At 34.5% G+C, this 19,380-nt stretch overlaps 2 protein-coding genes and 1 pseudogene across 9 annotated transcripts; all 3 read right to left on the minus strand.

Moving 5' to 3' along the window:
• Nucleotides 1-2,457: 2,457 nt before the first annotated feature.
• Nucleotides 2,458-9,117, minus strand: LOC108489251 (soluble starch synthase 3, chloroplastic/amyloplastic-like). 2 transcript variants are annotated; one of them, XM_017793649.2, is made up of 16 exons: nt 8,485-9,117; nt 8,145-8,211; nt 6,731-8,056; nt 6,074-6,288; nt 5,612-5,882; nt 5,351-5,526; nt 5,017-5,124; nt 4,827-4,936; nt 4,607-4,712; nt 4,333-4,506; nt 4,099-4,227; nt 3,825-4,007; nt 3,489-3,620; nt 3,279-3,390; nt 2,892-3,015; nt 2,458-2,803 (listed from the first exon to the last, which is right to left on the minus strand). In XM_017793649.2, the coding sequence occupies exons 1-16, from the start codon at nt 8,578-8,580 to the stop codon at nt 2,671-2,673; spliced, it is 3,462 nt and encodes a 1,153-aa protein (XP_017649138.1). In that variant the 5' UTR covers nt 8,581-9,117; the 3' UTR covers nt 2,458-2,670. The 2 variants fall into 2 exon arrangements, with proteins under 2 accessions (XP_017649138.1, XP_052876183.1); XM_053020223.1 differs by lacking the exon at nt 8,145-8,211.
• Nucleotides 9,118-10,622: 1,505 nt separating this feature from the next.
• On the minus strand, nt 10,623-12,401 carry LOC108488167 (protein MITOFERRINLIKE 1, chloroplastic-like; annotated as a pseudogene).
• Nucleotides 11,564-19,086, minus strand: LOC108489669 (uncharacterized). Of its 7 annotated transcripts, XR_008272566.1 has the most exons (11): nt 18,933-19,086; nt 18,500-18,635; nt 16,731-18,376; nt 16,297-16,654; nt 16,063-16,147; nt 15,907-15,963; nt 15,412-15,471; nt 15,112-15,333; nt 13,152-14,654; nt 12,276-12,925; nt 11,564-12,129 (listed from the first exon to the last, which is right to left on the minus strand). XR_008272566.1 is itself a non-coding variant. In XM_053020498.1 (10 exons), exons 3-10 carry the CDS (start codon nt 18,304-18,306, stop codon nt 12,428-12,430), a joined length of 4,359 nt encoding a protein of 1,452 aa, XP_052876458.1. In that variant the 5' UTR covers nt 18,307-18,376; nt 18,500-18,566; nt 18,933-19,086; the 3' UTR covers nt 11,564-12,427. The 7 variants fall into 7 exon arrangements, 3 of the variants coding, with proteins under 3 accessions (XP_052876458.1, XP_052876459.1, XP_052876457.1); XR_001872045.2 differs by lacking the exon at nt 18,500-18,635 and having other exon boundaries at nt 12,283-12,925; XR_001872049.2 differs by lacking the exon at nt 18,500-18,635 and having other exon boundaries at nt 11,564-12,060.
• Nucleotides 19,087-19,380: the final 294 nt, after the last annotated feature.

Here is a 19,380-nt window from a genome sequence, read left to right on the forward strand (position 1 = left end):
TTTAGTTTTCTACTTTCCGAATTTTGAGATTTTAGTCGTGATCCAAATAGTAACAGTTAATTTCGCTTAGTTAAAATTAATTACTAGTATTATATTTACAACTACAATTATATATTTAGTTAATATTCAATTTCAGTATTGATATAAAAAATAGTCGTTAATCCATTAATTAAGTTTTAGTAAGGAATAAGTGAAAATAATAAATTGATATAATGTTAGATAATATGTTTATAATATAATATTTTAGAAATAATAAAATTTGACTGTTTAAATTTAACTGAAATTTTAAAATTTAAAGAGTAGGGATTAATAATAAAATTTAACAAAAATCCTTTTTCACCTGTATCTGAATACTTCCAAAGTAAATCACAGATTTCAAGACCCTCAAAATAGTAGCCTGCAATAACAGAGGAGGAAAAAGACAACAACAGCAACAGATGTAAAAATGAAATAATTTCTATTTTGCCCCAATTTTTATGCCTTTAATGGAGTTATATTTATGATCAAAATGACTATATATCTATCTACCAAATAATATTATGATAAAGTAAACCAGTAAACTACTTAGTTGACACTAGTCCATAAATTTACCTCTAAATGGTGTCTGTGAAGGTAAGTTGGCACTTACAGTAAAGAGAGTACGGTAGGGTGTTGAGGCATTATCTCTTATCATCAGAGTATATTCAATCGGATTTAACTAGTTAGATTGAGAATCGGTGGAATATTAATTTAGAAGATAGTTTTAAATTGATTAGATTTAAAATTAGTATGGGTCAATTGAATAGATTAAAAAATTAATTAAATCATCAGTTAAATCAGATTTCTTTTAAAATTTTTAATTTAAATTAACCAATCGAATTAACGAATTGATGACTTGTCTAATTTGATATTAGTTCAATATAAAAGACATTATGTGTGAAAGATTTTCATCATACGGGGTCTCAATATTTTCATTGCTTTATACATCCATAGGGGAGCATTGAAGATTTTCTATAAAGAGTACCATAGTAAAAGTACTATAAAAGTTTTTATACTAATAGTTAGATCATGTTGTCCTTTTTATTAAAAAAAGAGTGAATTAGTTTATATATTTTAACCAATTGGATCGACGAACTGATGACTTGACCAATTCGACATTGGTTCAATTTAAAAGACATTATATTAAAGATTAATTTCTATTAAAATTTTTATCAATTTTTACCGTTAAAAATTGGCTTGACTAATAGAATAGTCAAACAACTATGTGCTACATGTATCTCATTTTGGTATATAGGGACCAATTTTTAACAAAAAGATTAATTTACTTATGATCTAATTTATAAATATTAATTTACTTATTTTTTAGTAGAATGATAAAATACAATCCAATCTATACTTTTACCAAAGTCAAGGGCAAATGTAAAGGGACAAGTATTAAAATTATTATAATTATAATTTTATTTATGATAAAATTACTCTTTTATTTTTTAATATAAAAATGTTACATTTAATTTTTTAAAAATTATAAAATATAAATTAATATGTAATAAAATTATATTTTAATCTTTAAGAAATTTATAATTTAATTTCCACCTAAAATATTTTCAAACCCAGCTCACTAATGACTATATTTAATGCAATCAGTGAGAAAAGACTGGCCTGTGATATGGTAGAACCGTAGAAGGTGGAAAGGAAGGGTTGGACTGACCAAATTCACTGATTTTCTGTAACCTTATCCTCAAATTCACAGTAGCAAAACTCAGTTCATTCGGCGTTAGCAGAAAGGGCTCAGTGCAGTGCATGAATGGAAATAAACTTTTTTGCCTTCCTAGGAGAAGGTGGTTTTTAAGGAGTAAAACAGCATTTGGTTGCATTGATATATGTGGCAATGGATGATTGATTTATCATCGATAAAATAATTGACAACTTAAATTACTTTGTATACGATAAATTAAAACGTAAATGAGTTCTTTCTATTAAAAATTGTGATTGATGAAATTATCAGATAATTATATATTGTATCATAATGTATTTCATGTTAGTGTAATCTAACCGGTTTTAATAATAAAATTGATAAAAATTTAATAAGAAAATTAATTTATCTTTTTTGGTGAATTACAAGAGAAGGGTAAAATCCTAATAACAACACAACTCGCATAACTTGAACCCAAACTACATCTAAGGTGATGAATATATTAGCCATCAAACTAATACCAGGGTTTAAACTAATTTAAAATACTAATTTACTTAATTTTTAGATAAATTAAATAAAATTTAATCTAACTCCTAATATAATAATCTTAGCGATAGTTTTACAATTTATGATGATACTGTAACTGAATTTTTAATCTATTATTAATATAATCACTACTTCGCTCTTAACTAATACAACCATTTTTTTAACAATTTTATCATTTCATAAACACCAATAATGAACAGTTGAAAAGAAGGGATTGGTCTCAAAATGATACAACTTAGTTTTTATTTTAAAGGTTTAGGGATTTGATTGAAAATTTAAAATTTAAAAAGTACCAGATTAAAAATGTTGAAGTAAAGTATAAGGACTAAATTCATAATTTTTGCAAAGTATAATGGAGCTAAGATTGTTTTAAGAGATAAAACTATGGTAGGAAAAAGCAGGTTCTGAAAGGGATGAACCCTTAAAAGGTATCATACAGTGCTGTACAAGCTCTAGTATTTCTTAGTCGCATGGTAAAGCTCGATATACTCGAGTGCAGGCCGGTTCCAAGACCAGTCTTGCTCCATCACCATCTTGCACAATGAGTTGAACCAATCCCGAGCACCGTACCAAGCCGTGATCGCCCTAGAATATCGATAAAAATGAAGTCAACTAAGTGATAGAGACCGAACAAACCGGTTTTACTAACTTCAATGCTGAGAAATGGACTCACCTATTGAGGGCATAATCAACTCCACTACCATCGGCTCCATCGAAATTAAATCCGTTGGGTTCAAGACCTTGTGCTTCTGCTCTAGCTTTATCGTTATCAACATCAAATACAGTGTCATATAGTCCTTGCGGAAGAAGTAACCGAAACACGGTATTAGTACACTTTCTGAAAGATTCTAATAACAGGAGCTCAATAAAATCATATAAAACAGTATGCCAATCTAAGAAAAATAACAAATTCAATGAAAATCATATGCAAATTGAGAAAAAAAAACAAAAAGAGAAACCGAAAAGTTGTCCATAATGCCTGTATACCTCCAGGCATCGCGTGTTTAACACAACTTGATAATTAAAGACAGAAGGACATTGTTCAAAGACGAGTATGCACCTCCAGTTTTACGAACAACTGGTATGGAACCGTATCGCATTGCTGTAAGTTGTGTCAATCCACAAGGCTCGAAAATTGATGGGACTAGAATGAAATCAGAACCAGCATATATCTGTAAAAAAAAAAAATTTTAAAAAATGAAAAGGCAAAATACAAGTATGCTTATTGAGGGAATGAAAATACATAAACATAAAATCTGAGAATGCGCACCAAGTGAGAAAGAGGCTCATCATAATTCAAACAAAGACGAGCACGATCTGCATGAGATGAATGTAGTTGATTGGCTAAATTCACAAAATCATTTTGGATATGAGGATCCGGAGCCGAGCCAAGCAATACAACCTGCCACAAAATAAAAAATTTCCATCACTTGCTTATAAAGATGCATTAAGTAGAAAAACACAATCAAGGAGATGCTGACAATTTGTTTATGAAATCATTCGAAACATACTAATTTCACTGATAAGTCTGGACTAATATTGAACTCGTAGTGTGTGATTCTATATGAGCTTCATATAGGGGATCATGAAAGGGGTGAAGGAGAACCTGTCCATTGAGTTCCAAGGCGCGTGAAATTGCATGCTTGATGAGATGGATTCCTTTCTGATGAGTTAAACGAGAAATAATTCCGACCAAAGGAAGATCAGATTTTCTCAAACCAAGCCTTTGTTGTAAGGCTTTCTTAGCAGCTTGTTTGCCTTCGATGACATTTTCCGAATTGTAAGATACCTAAAATGAAAAAGCATAAAAAATCAAGAACAAAAATGGAAAAAACGAAATTTCCTGCATAAAAAAGAAGAAAGTCTCCTTATCTACTTACAGGAATGAACTTATCGTTAAAAGGATCCCAAATATCTAAATCAATTCCGTTTAATATTCCATGGAACTTGTGAAGATGAGGAGCTATTGCAGGATTTCCAGCAACTTCCTTCGAATACGTGTGTGATACCTGCATAATATGAATAAGAACTAACTCAGACACCACAAAATAACAAAATTATAATAAAAATCAAGTGTAATTGATCATAACTACAGCAAAATATTAGGTACATACAGTTGTTGCTTTGTCTGCATATACCATAGCTTTCGCAATGAAGTGTGCTCCAAATTCAAGGTTGTGTATGGTGAAGACAACCCGAGATTTGCTAAGACCATCATAATGCATATAATGGTCCTTTAATAACCATGCAACCGGGGCACTAGACCAATCGTGGCAATGGATGATATCCTGCCAGGGGTTAAAATTAATTGTAAGGCCTGTTACAGGCTTGATATACCGCTGTTGTGAATGTTTAGAGCAAGATCTATAGGTTGAATCATAAACTCACAGGGTGAAATCCGCTTTGATGTAGAAATTCGAGAGCAGCATGGCAAAAGAAACCAAACCTCTGTGCATCATTTCCACGACCATAAACACACCCTGTCGAGAAGAATCTACAAGCAACGGTACACGAAAGGAACTTTTGTGATTATATAATATGTTTAACGATGTTAAACATTTTCTTTCTACAAAGTGCATCGAGACTCGGGAGTATAAAAACTACCCACCCATTTTGTGGATCGAGAAAGTAAACTGAAAGGCCCTCCACTTTACCGAACCAAACTTCAATTTCAGTGCCACCCCAAGAATAACATCTTTGGTAATGAAAGTCTGTCACCTACATTATAAAACAGAAATATCCCCAGTGAAAGCAATGAAACTGAAAAATAAGACTAAAGGGATAGCAATGAAGCTTACATGTTCAAATTTCAAGCAGTCATATTTCGGAAAAACAATATTCACATTGTGGTTCAGATCTTGAACAGCACGGGAGAGACTAGTAACGATATCTCCAAGGCCTCCAACCTGCAAAGTTATAAAATGGAAGCAACTGAGAAAACTATGCAAATCGAAAAATCTTTGTGAGGCGAAGCCTTCACTCCACCGAACTATCTCATTTACGAAATACTTTCCATTACAAAAAGAATTTGAGCAGACTCATAATAAGCAACTATAAACTCGAAAATTCTTGATATAGGTAAGTGCAGTGGAAACTATTAAAAATGAAACTCCCTTAATATCCAAAAGGTACCTTTGCAATAGGGGCCATCTCAACAGCAATATGCACAACGTGCATTGGTGGCTCTTTCACGATTCCTCCAACAACAGGTATATGGTAATCCCTACCACCATTGTTGTCAAAAATTCCACCATCTTCCCTCTCAGAGAATACGAAGTCCATCATATATGCATCCAATGGAACCTTGACTGTAAAGACACGTAAAGTAAGTCGGTCTTTGCATCCAAAGAGGTACATATAACTTAAAATCACAAGAAGGTTGACTCAATTTACCAGTAGCTTTTACATGAAAGCCATTATCTACAGGCAACATTCTTTGAGGTGGCAATGGACCTATACTGTGAGTCCAACGATTAAATGAACATCTAAACCATACTTCTGGTTTTCCATTGAGGACAGTGTTAGCAGGATTATAAAAAATCGTCACCATGCTTCCTGCGTGAATACCAAGTGGCTCGGTATAAACTACATTCTTCTGAGAAAGCAGAAACCTCTTCAAAGTTCTTTCCTTCATTTCACCCTTCATTTGTGTTGTTTTTTTAGCCTATGACAAGCAAAGAATAAGAAAAATAAATCAGTAAACAACCAAGCAACCACAATTTTATCATAGCTATAATATCAGAAAACTACAACCCAATCTTTCATTACAATGTTCTTAAATGTGACTACCCCAACCTTTCTGCAAAATGCCCAAGTGTGCACATCATGAAAATTACATCTTTAACAGAAACAGACCTTTGCATGAATGGCCTCCTCTCTTAGTTTCCTCTCCTTTTGAAGCTTCTCAAATATTCGGTGTTCCTCCTCAACCCAGAACTGCTCTTCAGGAATGCTTTTCAGGACAATAGCATGGAAGTCATGATGATTATTGTTATCATAGATAGTGGCAGCATTAGGTGGTCCATTGGCAAAGACCCAATCCAACACAAGGGCTCCATCAGGTATAACAACTGTAGAAAAAATTCATCCCAATTGTATGATACCATACCACAGAAATGTCCCTCTAATTACAAAGTATTAACTCAATATCATCTTTCTCTATCCAACTTGGGAACACCAAGATAGAAGTCGTAAGCATTATGTGACTCGTAACTGAATACAAACATAAGTTCATATGTAATCAAACAAGCATGTTTATTTCCATAACAAATATTTCATTCACCACAATATATTGCATATAAAACAACATTTCAATTGGAAAGTAACATAAGTTCCTATGTAATGAAGCAAACATGACTATTGCCATAACAATCACTTCATTCACCAAGCTTATGCATACAATATCTTGTATAAAAAGTAACATTTCGTAACAATTTAAAAAATATCTATAAAATTTAGTCCATATCACCTTTACACAAGAAATTCAACCGGAAAATGTATGATCAAACATACCTTCTGCATACCACCAATCACCACCCTCTTTCTCTGATTTGACAAGCTTTTCAGCAATTGTTAATCCATTGTTCCAATTATTATGACCACCATGAATCCAAAGCTCATTGGCATGAGTAAGATGGCTTGAACTTTTATTATAATACAACCTAACCTTTTCTGCTCCTTTGAATTCCTTAGGCTCGATGAACCAAATATTATCAAGTGATTGTGCAGCCTTTTTCATCAATTGTTGCAATATTACTCGCCTCCTTTCAATCTCAATTCTTGCTTGTGCTCTTTCTGCTTCACTTGCTGCCTTCTCTACTCCTATTCTTCTTTGCTCTTCTTCTTGTCTTTCCTTTTCAGCTTGCTCTTTCGCAATTTTCTCTAATTCCATTCGCTTCTCCTCAACCAAGATATCTTCAAATGCAAACACATCTATTCCACCCTCCACAGTTATGCAGAAATCATTTTTATCATTATTTTCATAAACATTCTGCCCATTAAAGAACACAAAATCCATTTTGTAAGCTTCCTTCGGTACACGAATCAAACAAGACCACCAATCCCCTTTGAGATGTGTCTTATTCAACCTTACAGTAAATGATCTCCATCGCCAGTCATTGAAAGATCCCATAATTAGAACATCTGGTTCATTTTTCAAGTTGGACAAACCCCTATTAAAGAACACTTCTATCTCTCCATCGGGCTTTATAATTTGAGGATAAACAAAAAACTTGTCTCCTCTTAAGAAATTTTCATCTGCAAGCCCCTCAATTTCCTGCTTACGCAAATTAGATTCCATCTCCAACTTCAGCTGTAGAGACTTATCTTGAACTGTTTTTTCATCAACCTCAACACTTTCAACCTCGACAGTAACAACTTCATCAGTTTTTGTATCATCTATATGCTTTCCTTTAGAGACAACATCTCTTAATGTACTCGCAGTGCCATTTTCCGAGCCTATTTCTTTCTTCTCCAACCCAATACTCGCAGTGCCATTTTCCGAACTTATTTCTTTCTTCTCCAACCCAACAACATCTCCAATAATAATTCCATTCCCATTTCCATTTACAACATTTTGGTTGCTTAAGCGAATATCTAACTCTTTTCCAATTGATGATAAATCCTCTTTTTCTTCTTTATTTTCAACTTCATCTACTTTCAATTCAATTTCCCTATTATTTGGCTCTACAAACTCACTCAACTTGGGAATGCTAGAATCCTCTTTCTGTTCATTATTCTTTTGTTGTTTTCTCTTCTGAGTACTTATTCGTGTTTTCGAAGTGAAACCCTTTGGAGTTGAACCTTTAGAAAACCTTCTGTGTCTCCTCTTGGAAAAATCTACAAACAGCCCATTTTTGCAATCAAAGATTAGTTATCAAAAGCATTAAAATTGAAATCAAAGCATATTCAATTAGCAATAACTAACCAGCAGCACTAGCAGTAACTCTATGTGAAAGACAAATGACAGAGCACTTGCTACGCCATGGGGTAAACTGAAATCATTTATCAAAATTAGAGCAAGCAAATCAATTATACTCGAAATTATATATAGAGTGAAGCTACAAAGTACAGACAGGAAGAACACTGCCAGAGCTATGGAAAGAATGAGATTTCTACTGCAAAATAGTGCAATTAAAATTATTATCACTTATGATTTCAATTAAGAAAAGGAAACCCAAGAATTTTTCTACTAAAAAATCAAACAAACAAGAACAATGAACATCAATTTATTAACAAAGAAAAAAACCAAAAAAAATAAAAATTACCTGTGTAGTTTTAACAGAAGGAAAGGAATCCAAAAATGGTTTGATTTTGAAGCAACCATAACTGGAAAATCTCTGTAATTGTAAACTCGCCTCCATGAGAGAACAGTGTGCAAATTTTCTTTATTCAACTGATACACAACAATTTTCACTCCTGCATCATCATACACAAAAAAAAAAAAGAAACAAAAAAAGAGTGATATAATCTCAAAGCTCAATCATTAAAAATGACTACAATTTTAAACCTATCAAAAACTTTCATTTGTCTAATAATTATTGGTCTATGATACATGAATTGAAATGGGTATTTTTAGAATCGAAATGGGTATATATCACTGTAAAGTTTGGCCTGTTTGGCTGTTTTCAGAATCAATATCTATGAAGAAAAAAATTAAGACTTTAGCGGCTGCTAGTAGGTGTTAAGTGTGAGATGAATTAAGAAGAACCGTAGAATCGAATCAACTCGTCAATTTATAAACTGTTAAATTTGCAACATGTCACTGTATGTATATCTTTTTTGATGAAATGATTGCAACTTGTAAGACCCACCATCATTGTCACTTTCTACTCTCTTTATCTTTATCACTATCACTATGTACAACATCAATTACTAGGAATATTTTTCTAAAAAGTATGTGGCTTTTTTTTTAGTAAATTTAGAGTGGTCCTTATACTTTTACTTCTTAAGAATTTAATCCTGTATTCTAGAATTTTAAATTTTAGTTCCAATTATTATATCAATTTAATATTTTCAAATTAAAAAAAAAAACTTCACATAATAGGCATGTAATAAAAAAAATACTTTAAACAACCTAAATAAACTCCGTAACAATTAGACTTATACTTTTTTAATTTTAAAAGTAGAGGGACTAAATTCTTTAAAATACTCTATTTAGTCCCTCTATTTAAGCAAGTGGCTCAATCCATGATCAAGTCTATCGAGAACTTGGCAACTAAGTCGACTTTGATACTTATATTTTTTTTTGTTCATTTTGGTTATTGATTTTGACAACTAGATCTATTTTGGTTTCTGAACTTGAATTCTATCACGATTTGATTATGTAACCAGTGTTACTGGAACGCGATCAGATTAAACAGACCAAAAACTGTTTGATATAACAATTCGAATAAAGAGATAAACCAATTAACTCAAAAATTACTTAAAATTAATAAAATTCGAAAACCGCTATTAAAAAACCCTAAAAAACTTAAAATAGAATCAACACCATAAAATCTTACAACCAATAATCTTCCCACATACAAAATAATTGGTCAAATTTGATTCACTGTATATGACCAACATCTTTTACCACTACAGAGAAATATTCTTAAATTATAACAAGAATATGGGGAAGGATGGGAAGTAAAGTGGGATATCAAATGTAGAGATTATTGAGCAAAAAATATTGAAACTCAATCTAATAGTTTGCCATCCAATTGGTTTAGGCATAATCTTGACCAGAACTGACTTAAACTGATGCAGATGCCATCTAGGCTTAACCAGGAACTTCTAAAAGGAATCTACATTACATACAGCACCCTGGATGGAGAACTATCAGTCATTTTTTAATCCATTCACCAAACCAATAACAAGCCACACTAATCCATAAAAAAATTTATCTAATACACCAGAACAAGAGATGACCACAAAAGTACCATTACTACCTAATCAACTAGGAAGTCTTAGAAACTTCAACCTACTATTCATGTGAAATCTTCATATGTTCATGGTCTAGCAAAGATGGTATAGGATATTACAAACAGAAAAATGTAAAATTCGGCATATTGAATCTCAGGTACTATAGGATAAGAAGGTTCTTCATTTATTTTTACTATTAAAAACTGGTCCCCATTTGTCAGAACTCAAAATGAGATTATACATTATTTTATCAGTTTTTAATAGTAGAAATAGAAAAAATTGACTAATTTACTCTTTGAACTAGTGTACAGGACTAATTAGCTCTTTTTTTTAGTAAAGGAGGCAAAATGCAATCCGACTCTTAATACAAGAGCCTCCATAATACTTTTACCGTGCATCAATTAAACCAGGAAATGTAATGCCAAAAATCAGTTTCTTTGAACTACTCTATATGGCTAACAAAACGAATTTAACAAAAGCGGATATAGAAATTAGAGCATTATCACCAACTAATTGTAACTCGAGCCGGTGCAACACTGATTTTGGACAACTCCTCCTCCTTGTTCTTCAAATACGGGTGCAAAATTGCAAGCCTAGCAGTCTCAGATGCAGAATAACTCAAAGCTGAAAAACAAGCACTATGAACAACTCTACTAGTTAAACCAATCCAACCTTCCTCCTTCAAAATCTGCTTCACCAAAGCATTAACCCCACTATACATAACAGCAGCAACTTTATTACCACCATGAACTTGAGTCATCAACCTTGTTTTCACAACATCAAGAGGAGTTGTCAAAGAAGCTGAAATTGCACCACAACAAACACTTTGAATTGGTTCCAAATTAGTCTGTTTTGTTTTTCTCAAAACAGCAGCTTTTAAATATTCAAAAGAAGAATAACTAAATACCCCAGCAGGTAAATTCCTTAACAACGTAGCTGAATAACCAGCATAAAGACCCAAAATCCCATCTTTTACTAAAATTTTCAACAAGACTTGCCATGATCTTCCTTTAGCACCAGCTTGCATTCTTTGAGTAATTAACTCTTTAGGTACCAATAGCTGATGAAATAATATTTCCCATAGCAACAGTAGTTGGTGGAATAAGTAAACTTGGATAATACTCTAATTTGGATAAAAATGACTTACCAAATTCACATGTACCAAAATAAACAGCTGATGAAGCTGTTGAACCTATAATAACATTTACAAAAATATTGGAGGTTAAATTTGTTAAATCGTGACCAAATTTATAGAAGATGTAAATTATGAAAACTAAATTTATTATTATACCAATTATATTTATGTAAAATTGATGAAAAATATTAACATTGTGATTTTTTATCTTTAGTTGTTTACTTTTAAAATTGACAGGACTTAAATTGTTCCGATTTTTTTTAGAACCAATTTGCTCAATATCGAAAGTGAAAGAGACTGAAAAGATCTTTTTACCAATGGATGATCAAAACGATGTTGAACACCAACCCACGATGTCGTTTACCTATGGTTCACGTCACCATAATAGGGTTTGTACAGCCCTAAACTTTCAAGTCTGTATCAAGATTTTGTATGAACATTTATAATGTACATTTGGTAAAAATCTTACATTTTAAAAACAGGGATTAATTGCCTTCACACATGTTCTTGGACGTGATCGGGGAATGTATTGTCCAAACCTCCACAAAGACCACGAATCACCAGCAACAATGACCAGGGCAACCTTTTTGACTGGCCTAACATTTGTGAGAGGAATATCAATGTCTTCACTCCGGAGTGGTTCGTTGATGTCGTAAAGAACTTCCATTAGAGAGACTCGGAGAAAGGTCTGTTGTTGATCACAGCTTCTTGAGCTCTCCTGACTTTAGCAGCAGCAGCAACAAGCTTTATGGCTTAGGTAATCTTCAGCATGTTCTTTACCGAATCGATACGATCTCTAAGGTGTCTGAAAGAGATGGTTTTCAGGACACCCACATTGTTAGATTAGAGAGCAAGACATGGTGACAAATGGATTCTGGAAGCATACAAGAAGATACTAATTACTCAATAACTCTACAAAGTGAAAGAGAATGGGCATTTTCCTTTTATATGCAAAACTAATAAATACAAAACAAAAATTTTGGGAATTTGATCTTCCAATGCCATTGCAAAATTACTTACAACTTACAGCAAGAGTGAAGGCAGTGGAGATACAAAATCTCTGCTGGGGGCTCTCTTTTCAGCCACGGAAGCAAGCATACAAAAACAAAATCTCGGCTGGGGGAATATAAGCAACTCAATCACCATTACCAGCAATAAATCTGTCACTTTAACTAACCACTGTCTTTCGCATCTTTTTTTGAGTTCCCTAAACTTGTACCAACATTTGTTATTTTATTTGCCCGACATGTACGTTTTCTTGGTTTCCTCGATGTTGAAGCTGATAGAGGACCCAAGCTGAGTTGTTCTGCCATATCTACAGCATGCTCCTGTAGTGTAACTTTTCTTGTGCTTGGTGTTGCCTGCTTTGAAGGTCTGGTGGTACGATGTGAAGCCGAAGTTTTAGTAGGAGTGCATTTGCTGATTGTACTCGCTTCATTCTTAGGTTTTGCACGTGAAGTACGTCCTGATGCAGATGCATCTAAGCTCAACCAGGAACTGCTTTTATCCTTCTTTGGACATGTGGAACCCGTCTTCAAGAAAGAAGGGCTTCTGCTTTCAGGATCACAAACATTGTTCTGTGACTTGTTGCCATGGATGCTTAATTCCCATTGTTGATCATTACAATCTTCATCCATCACAATTTCTCGTGTCACGGAACCTTGGGCATCCTACAGAAAGCAATGAAGTAGGAATTGAGAAACAACATACAGGCAAACTGGTAACAAAATACCAAGGAACAAGGGATACAGAGAAGAACAAACGACGGCAGAAGGATATTCTTTTTGGGTTTCCGAAAAGTAAAAACATAGATAAGTTATTACACTTAAATACCTACGCAATTATGTTCTTAATTCAGAAACATTTGAATATAACATGAAGAAAGAGGAGAGACACCTTATCTTGCATCTCCGATACTTGTTCGCAGCCTGAATCTCCTTCTCCTTCAGAATCAGCCATTTCTTCGCACTCAAACTCCACATGTTCTTCAACATCTTCATCTGAGTCACTTAACTCTTCCTGTTCCATCACAATCTCAGGATGAGACTGGTCACTTCCATCGTCAATGTATCTGCCAATGACTTTGCTTGATATGGTAGATGCACAGCCACCAGAAACAAACTTGTTGCCTGATGAATGGAAAGTGTCCTGTGTTTCTGTTGCATTATGAGAATTTTGTAACCTAACTGATGAGTTTGTAGGATGTGCAGTCACACCCCTACATAATGCAGCATTTTCTTTCGCAGATGAAGAACTAAGATGGATCTCCAAGTCTAGTTCGTTAGCTTTCTCATTTGGACTAGAAGGCCTAGATCTAGCAGCAAATGGGCTGTAATGGACCACTGGTCTCATCTGGACAGCATTGGAAGGATTAGGTGCAGCAGATTTGCCATCCAAACCAACAGATGGAGATGCAATAGAGCCCGAAGTAATTAGTTCACTATTTGTTTCATCGGTTCTTTGCAAGAGCGGGTGGAAATCAATGCCATAGGATCCTGAAACAGATTCCTTCATTTTCTTAGCTTGCTGTGGATTGTAAAAGAGACTTAGGTTTAGTTGGGGCTGGTTCCCGGAAAACAAACTGAAAGAACTGGATGCACCAGCTCCACAATTCAGTGGATAATATGGAACTTGTCCATCTTCAGGGGCCTGGAACAGCAACGGATGCATCTGAAGATCAGTATGAGTACTTTCTTTTGCAACACTTTTGTCCTTGACAACCCCAGATTCTTCTGAGTTAGAATTTGTGACATTATCTCCCATTGGATTGCTTTTATCACTTTTATTCACCAATGGTTTAGTAAAACCTGAAAACGGAGAAACTGTATTTACTATTCCAGCATCAACAACGCAATTTCCAGTTGCAGAAACTTTGGCGTATGCTCCACATTGATTGAATTTCAGAGCTGATTCTGAGATTACACGAACAGATGGTGGTAGATTTACTGGGGGCAAGTCTGGTGCCAATTTCACTACCCTTAGATTGTTGGATTTACGAGATCGATATGGCCGTAAATATATTTGAGGTTTAGAGGTATTGAATATCATATTAGGAACAGGGTGTTTTGGCTGCAATGCATTAGATGCACAATGAGAAAAGGTGTAAGGCGGCTGAGAATGGTTCAACACATGTGCAGATCCCTGATTATGGCCACTCAAGGGCCGAGTGACTGCAGACATATAGCTATTTGACTGTTCTCTGACATTTGCACCCTCTTCTGTAAGCATATCATTAGGTGGGTTCTTGTCTCCAATGATCGAGCAAGGATGTTCAGGTGAAAAGAGCTTGGAAATACCCGGCCTCCAATCAGCTAAAAATCCCTCATGAACATAAGACTCCTCTGCATTATCCATGTCATCATCTCCACTGCAATTCTCTACACCAGTATATTGACAGTCCTACAGTCAAGAGAAGTAAGTTCAATAATCATCTTATAAAAGAACCCTCACGCAAGCATCATCTTATAAAGTAAATAAATGAACTACAAACAAGAACATTACATGAACATATATTGCAAAATGCAGGTGGATTTTTAATTACAATTTTCTGAACATTTTAGAATCTTTGCTTTATGGTCTGAAAGTGTTATCCCAATCTGCAATGTAATACAATTAATTGGATGATTCAAGATCAAGCTTTAGCCAAGCAATAAAGAGATCAGCTATTTTGAAGCTCAATAGTAATAGACATCAATGCTTTGATACAACTATTTAGAGAACATTTAGATTTTCTAACAGTCTTTCATATATCAGAGTAAACAATCATGCTTCGAAGATCATGCATGGTACACGGAATAACAGGTGAAAATGTGAAGAAATGGGAATACATGTTTCCAACTTCAGGTTAGTAACAAACCTCTTTATCAGATGCATGTTGCCAATTAGTCGAATTGGTAGCTTTACGCTTTCGTCTTTCAGATTCATAGAGTCGCCGCTTCTCTTTTTTGGCTGCATCTTGTTTATATGACTTCTGAGTTCCAAGGGCTATGCGCCACTGCCGGGGAAGTAAGGATGGATCCCTGTGTGGGACTATAAATTTCCAGACAGACATCCAGTCAAGTTTAAATGCTTTAAGCCCCTGCGAATGTTGAAGACATGCTTCAAGTTACAAGATTATAATCAAACAAACCAAACATAAGCAGTACACAATCATTACCTCCTGAATACCTTGTATCTCTTCTGCATTCAAAGGAGAGTTTTTCATTCTCCGGACTGCCTGAACAAAGCACCAAAATATTTCTTATATATCCTCCCAAATAAAAGTAAAGAGGTCAGTAATCCAGTAACTATAATGCAAAGTTAACTCCTATGATGTAACTTTTTAAGAAGAAAATTTCAATCAAAAGACCACCTCTTTCAGTGCAATATAACCTAATAATCATATTAGACATTCCAAAATTATAAAGCTCTTTTAGGCATCGAACAAAGCAAGACTGATGACCTGGATTTTAATAAAATATGAAAATTAAAATATTTAGGAACCATGGTGCTTAGTTTGAATATAAGCAAGCAGATAAAGAAAAAGAAAAAGATGAGAAGTATCATAATTAACTAATAATATTCACTGACGAACTAGAAGATAAAACCTAACTCAAACACATATCGAAAGGCAAATATGTTCATCTCTGATTAGTGTAAGATGGGTTGATACCTTTATAGGATTTTCTGGCGCCTTGGATGAGCATCGATTTTTTTGCCTAACAAAAATCTGAAGGAAGTAAATGCATAAAATGAAATAAGAACTTAAGTATTTAATAAGCAAGAATACTTAGATAGTGTTACAACTAAAGATGAGGATATAAGTTACCTGATGCTTAGATTTGCAAGGAAGAAAACGTTGCTGAATTGCTTTCCAATCTGAATTATATTCCATTAAGCCCAATGCCAGTAATCTACATAAAATTTTCAATTATAAGAAACATGTACCTTCACAAGATTTGTTTCTCATAGTTTAAATAAATGAAACTTCACATGATCGTGTATGCTTAACAATGGGTCAAGACAATCAAACAAAAAAAGAACAGGAAAGCATGCAACTCACTCATCCTCTGCATCAGTGAAAAGAACCCGATTTGCAACTGCAACAGGAGGTGGCTTATGGGGAAATAATGCTGGATTGAACAATGGAAAAAATCTCTGTGCTAACTTCGCAATTTCCTTAGGGACTAAGGCAACTGACTGCTTTTTTGTTTTCTCAACAAGTGTAGCAGCCAATGTCTTCTTAGCCGGAGGCTGACAGACTGATGATGGCCCTAAACAGCCAACTGGTGAAGCACTGCTTCTTGATGCTTCATTATTAGCTTCCATCATAGATGAAGAACAAGGAAGAGGGAACAGGGGTGCCTTTTCATATTGTGTAGTACTACTCTCCAAGTGACGTTGTCGATGCTCCTGGACAGCTGTCAAATAATTGTAAATTGCCAAATCCCAAGGACATGCATAGCAACTAGAAAGCAAAAAAGGAATCAGGCATACCAGAATATACATCATCCATGTATCTTCCAACTAAATTGAATGGAGCAACATCAAGAATGGATAACACTGGGCTGCTTAAAGAAGGCACCCAGAAAGAGTACAACTGCACATCAGAATGTTCATATCTTCTTCCAGGACTGGAAATATTTTGAGCATCAGGCAGCTGTGTATTTGGGGAAAAGCAGACTCCATTAGCATTAGATGTAGATGTTTCAGGGGTGTTCTTTGTGGGGCACAAAAGGGGGACCTCATTTGGCACTGACGAAGAGACATATGGAGGCTTGAAACAAGAATCAGGATATGGCTTTCTTTTACAAGCTATCGCTTCATCTCGTTTTTGAAGCATCTCGAGAATCAAACCCTGAATTTGAGATGCAATGTGCTGCCGAGAATGGTCAAGCACACAAAGAGAAAATATTTGAATAAGAAGTTGCACATGCTCATGTATCAAGCAATGCAACTGGCCTATTTGATATGGAGTGAACCCATTGATGAAACCATCTACTGCTGCAGAAGCTACACAATTCTTATAAATCTCAGGCATCCAAGTTTTCCCATTAAGAGTAGGTATGGGTGTAACTTGTTCATTAGGCAAGATTGGTAAGAGGGGGCGCAATGGCCTCTTAGTCTGCTCTAAAAGCTTTCTTTCATACTGAGCAGAGGCTTTTTGCCGTCTGTTCTGCCTTGTTTCTGGACGTCGACCAGCTCCCTGATTTTCCTCTGCCTGTGTCTTTTCCAATGTAGGTTCATCATAATCACTCTCAAGTGCCTCCTCAAGTTCTACTTCAAAATCTGCATCAGTGTCCTCATCTTCATCATCAACATTTTCATTTTCCTGAGTTGACTGGTGATCGCCATCTCCACCTTGCAAAACAGCTGCAAGAAATTTCCTATACTCCTCTTCATCGTCAACATTTTGAACATCATCCTCATCATCTGTTTCCTGAAGAAAGGCCTCAAGTTCATCGAGAGTGAAACTGGCAAGTGAATAACGAGCCCTAGTACGCCTGCAGATAGCATCATCTTCATCATCAATCAAATGCATTATTATCTTCTGGGAATGTGTAGCATTACTCAAGTCTCCAACCATATTATTCTTTACATTGCTGAACTGACTTTCCTTTTCTCTTTCCAATTGAGAACTAGATCCAGCTTCCCTCTTGTAATTTTTCTGGGGAACTTTATTTTGCAATTCATGGGAGGAAGTACTTTGCATCACAATTTCCTCGTCACAGTGCTCAGAATCTCCAACATCAGAGTTTCGCAACATATTATTAATCTTTGATGAATTGACATCTGGAGTAACATTAACATTTTCTCTACTATCAACAGTATCACCATCTAAACCCTCAATTTCAGAGCTCAAACTAGAAGAAGCCTCCAGAGAAGGTGTTTCCTTCAAAAAGGGATTGAAATCTACATCTTCTTCCTCATCCTCACCATCCTCCACTTCTTCCTCAGCCTCCTCCTCCACACCATCATCAGGTCTCAAGCAACCAACACTTACAACAGGAGCATCATTTTGATGATCTTGGCTCCCAACTTCACTGGTTTGCACATTCTCACATGAAGACATTTTGAATGACTGATTTAATGGCAACAACCAATCCTTATAATCTCCAATTTCCTCTATAAACAGCAATTACCTAAAACCGTACATAGGATTAAAAATCAATACTCCATAACAGCATTACCTAAAGTATCCATGCATCTATAAATCAATACGCCTTCGACTACACTTAAAACCAAAAACTGCAATGAACAATTACCCCAAATCTAGAGTTGAAAAGCCACGTCCCATGATCATCATCAACATTAATCCGGGAAAAGATGATTCTATTGTATAGCAATAAACCAATAACAAATTTTTTAATCACCGGCGTCAACTAAAGATTTCAACACTAACTGCAAATATCATTCACTAAATTAGATGATTGTGTGTGGAAAATCAACAAAGTGAAAGCTTTGACCTAATAATTTATTGTTCAAGATCAAATACATATCAATTTTGAATCCTAATTTCACTGCATTGTAAATAAATCATGAAAAAAAAACCGGAGCGAACTAGAGAAAATTAATTTGTTTGAGAGATTAAAAACCGCGGAATATTCTATGGAAACATTTTAAAACATGGAAAATAAGAACAAATCCTTAAAATATAATGAAAAAAAAAAAAGGAAAAGAGGAGAATCGTGGTCTAACCGGCGATTTGAGTCGGCTTTGTGAAAGGGAATTTGGGAATGTAGGGCGCGAAAGATGGAAACATGTGTAACTTTCTCATCCGAGGAATAGATCCAGTTAACGACGTCGTTTTCTTCACAATTTGTTAATGCTGGTCCCTTTTGCTTTCTTCTTTTTGGTTAATGTACTATTTAGCACCTTAGTTTAGTTTAAATGTTTAATTTAGTACCAAAATTAAATGATATTTCGTGGCTCAATAAATGTTTGATATGTGTGTTCTACTAAAATAAATGAGATTTAGTTTGAAAAAAAGATAAAAGTTCAAATACCAAATTGAATATTGAAATTAAACTCAAATAATTCAAATTAAATGTAATATAAATACCAAAACGATAATTCAATCTTATTTAAATTACAGTGGCTAAATCCTAAAATTGAATGTAGTAAAAAACCAAAATGAAAATTAAGA

Source organism: Gossypium arboreum, chromosome 10, assembly GCF_025698485.1.
Source record: "Gossypium arboreum isolate Shixiya-1 chromosome 10, ASM2569848v2, whole genome shotgun sequence".
Classification (NCBI taxonomy): domain Eukaryota; kingdom Viridiplantae; phylum Streptophyta; class Magnoliopsida; order Malvales; family Malvaceae; genus Gossypium; species Gossypium arboreum.

What these genes read in the sequence shown, in the direction of transcription:
- LOC108489251 (XM_017793649.2), bottom strand. Translation starts at nt 8,580, where the DNA reads ATGGAGGCGAGTTTACAATTACAGAGATTTTCCAGTTATGGTTGCTTC. An exon ending in CTTTCATGTAAAAGCTACTG is followed by an intron (nt 5,527 to 5,611) that starts GTAAATTGAGTC and finishes GTGTCTTTACAG; the next exon opens with TCAAGGTTCCATTGGATGCA. An exon ending in ATGAGCCTCTTTCTCACTTG is followed by an intron (nt 3,391 to 3,488) that starts GTGCGCATTCTC and finishes TTTTTTTTACAG; the next exon opens with ATATATGCTGGTTCTGATTT.
- LOC108489669 (XM_053020497.1), bottom strand. Translation starts at nt 18,306, where the DNA reads ATGTCTTCATGTGAGAATGTGCAAACCAGTGAAGTTGGGAGCCAAGAT. An exon ending in CTTGCAAATCTAAGCATCAG is followed by an intron (nt 15,964 to 16,062) that starts GTAACTTATATC and finishes TACTTCCTTCAG; the next exon opens with ATTTTTGTTAGGCAAAAAAA. An exon ending in AGATACAAGGTATTCAGGAG is followed by an intron (nt 15,334 to 15,411) that starts GTAATGATTGTG and finishes CAACATTCGCAG; the next exon opens with GGGCTTAAAGCATTTAAACT.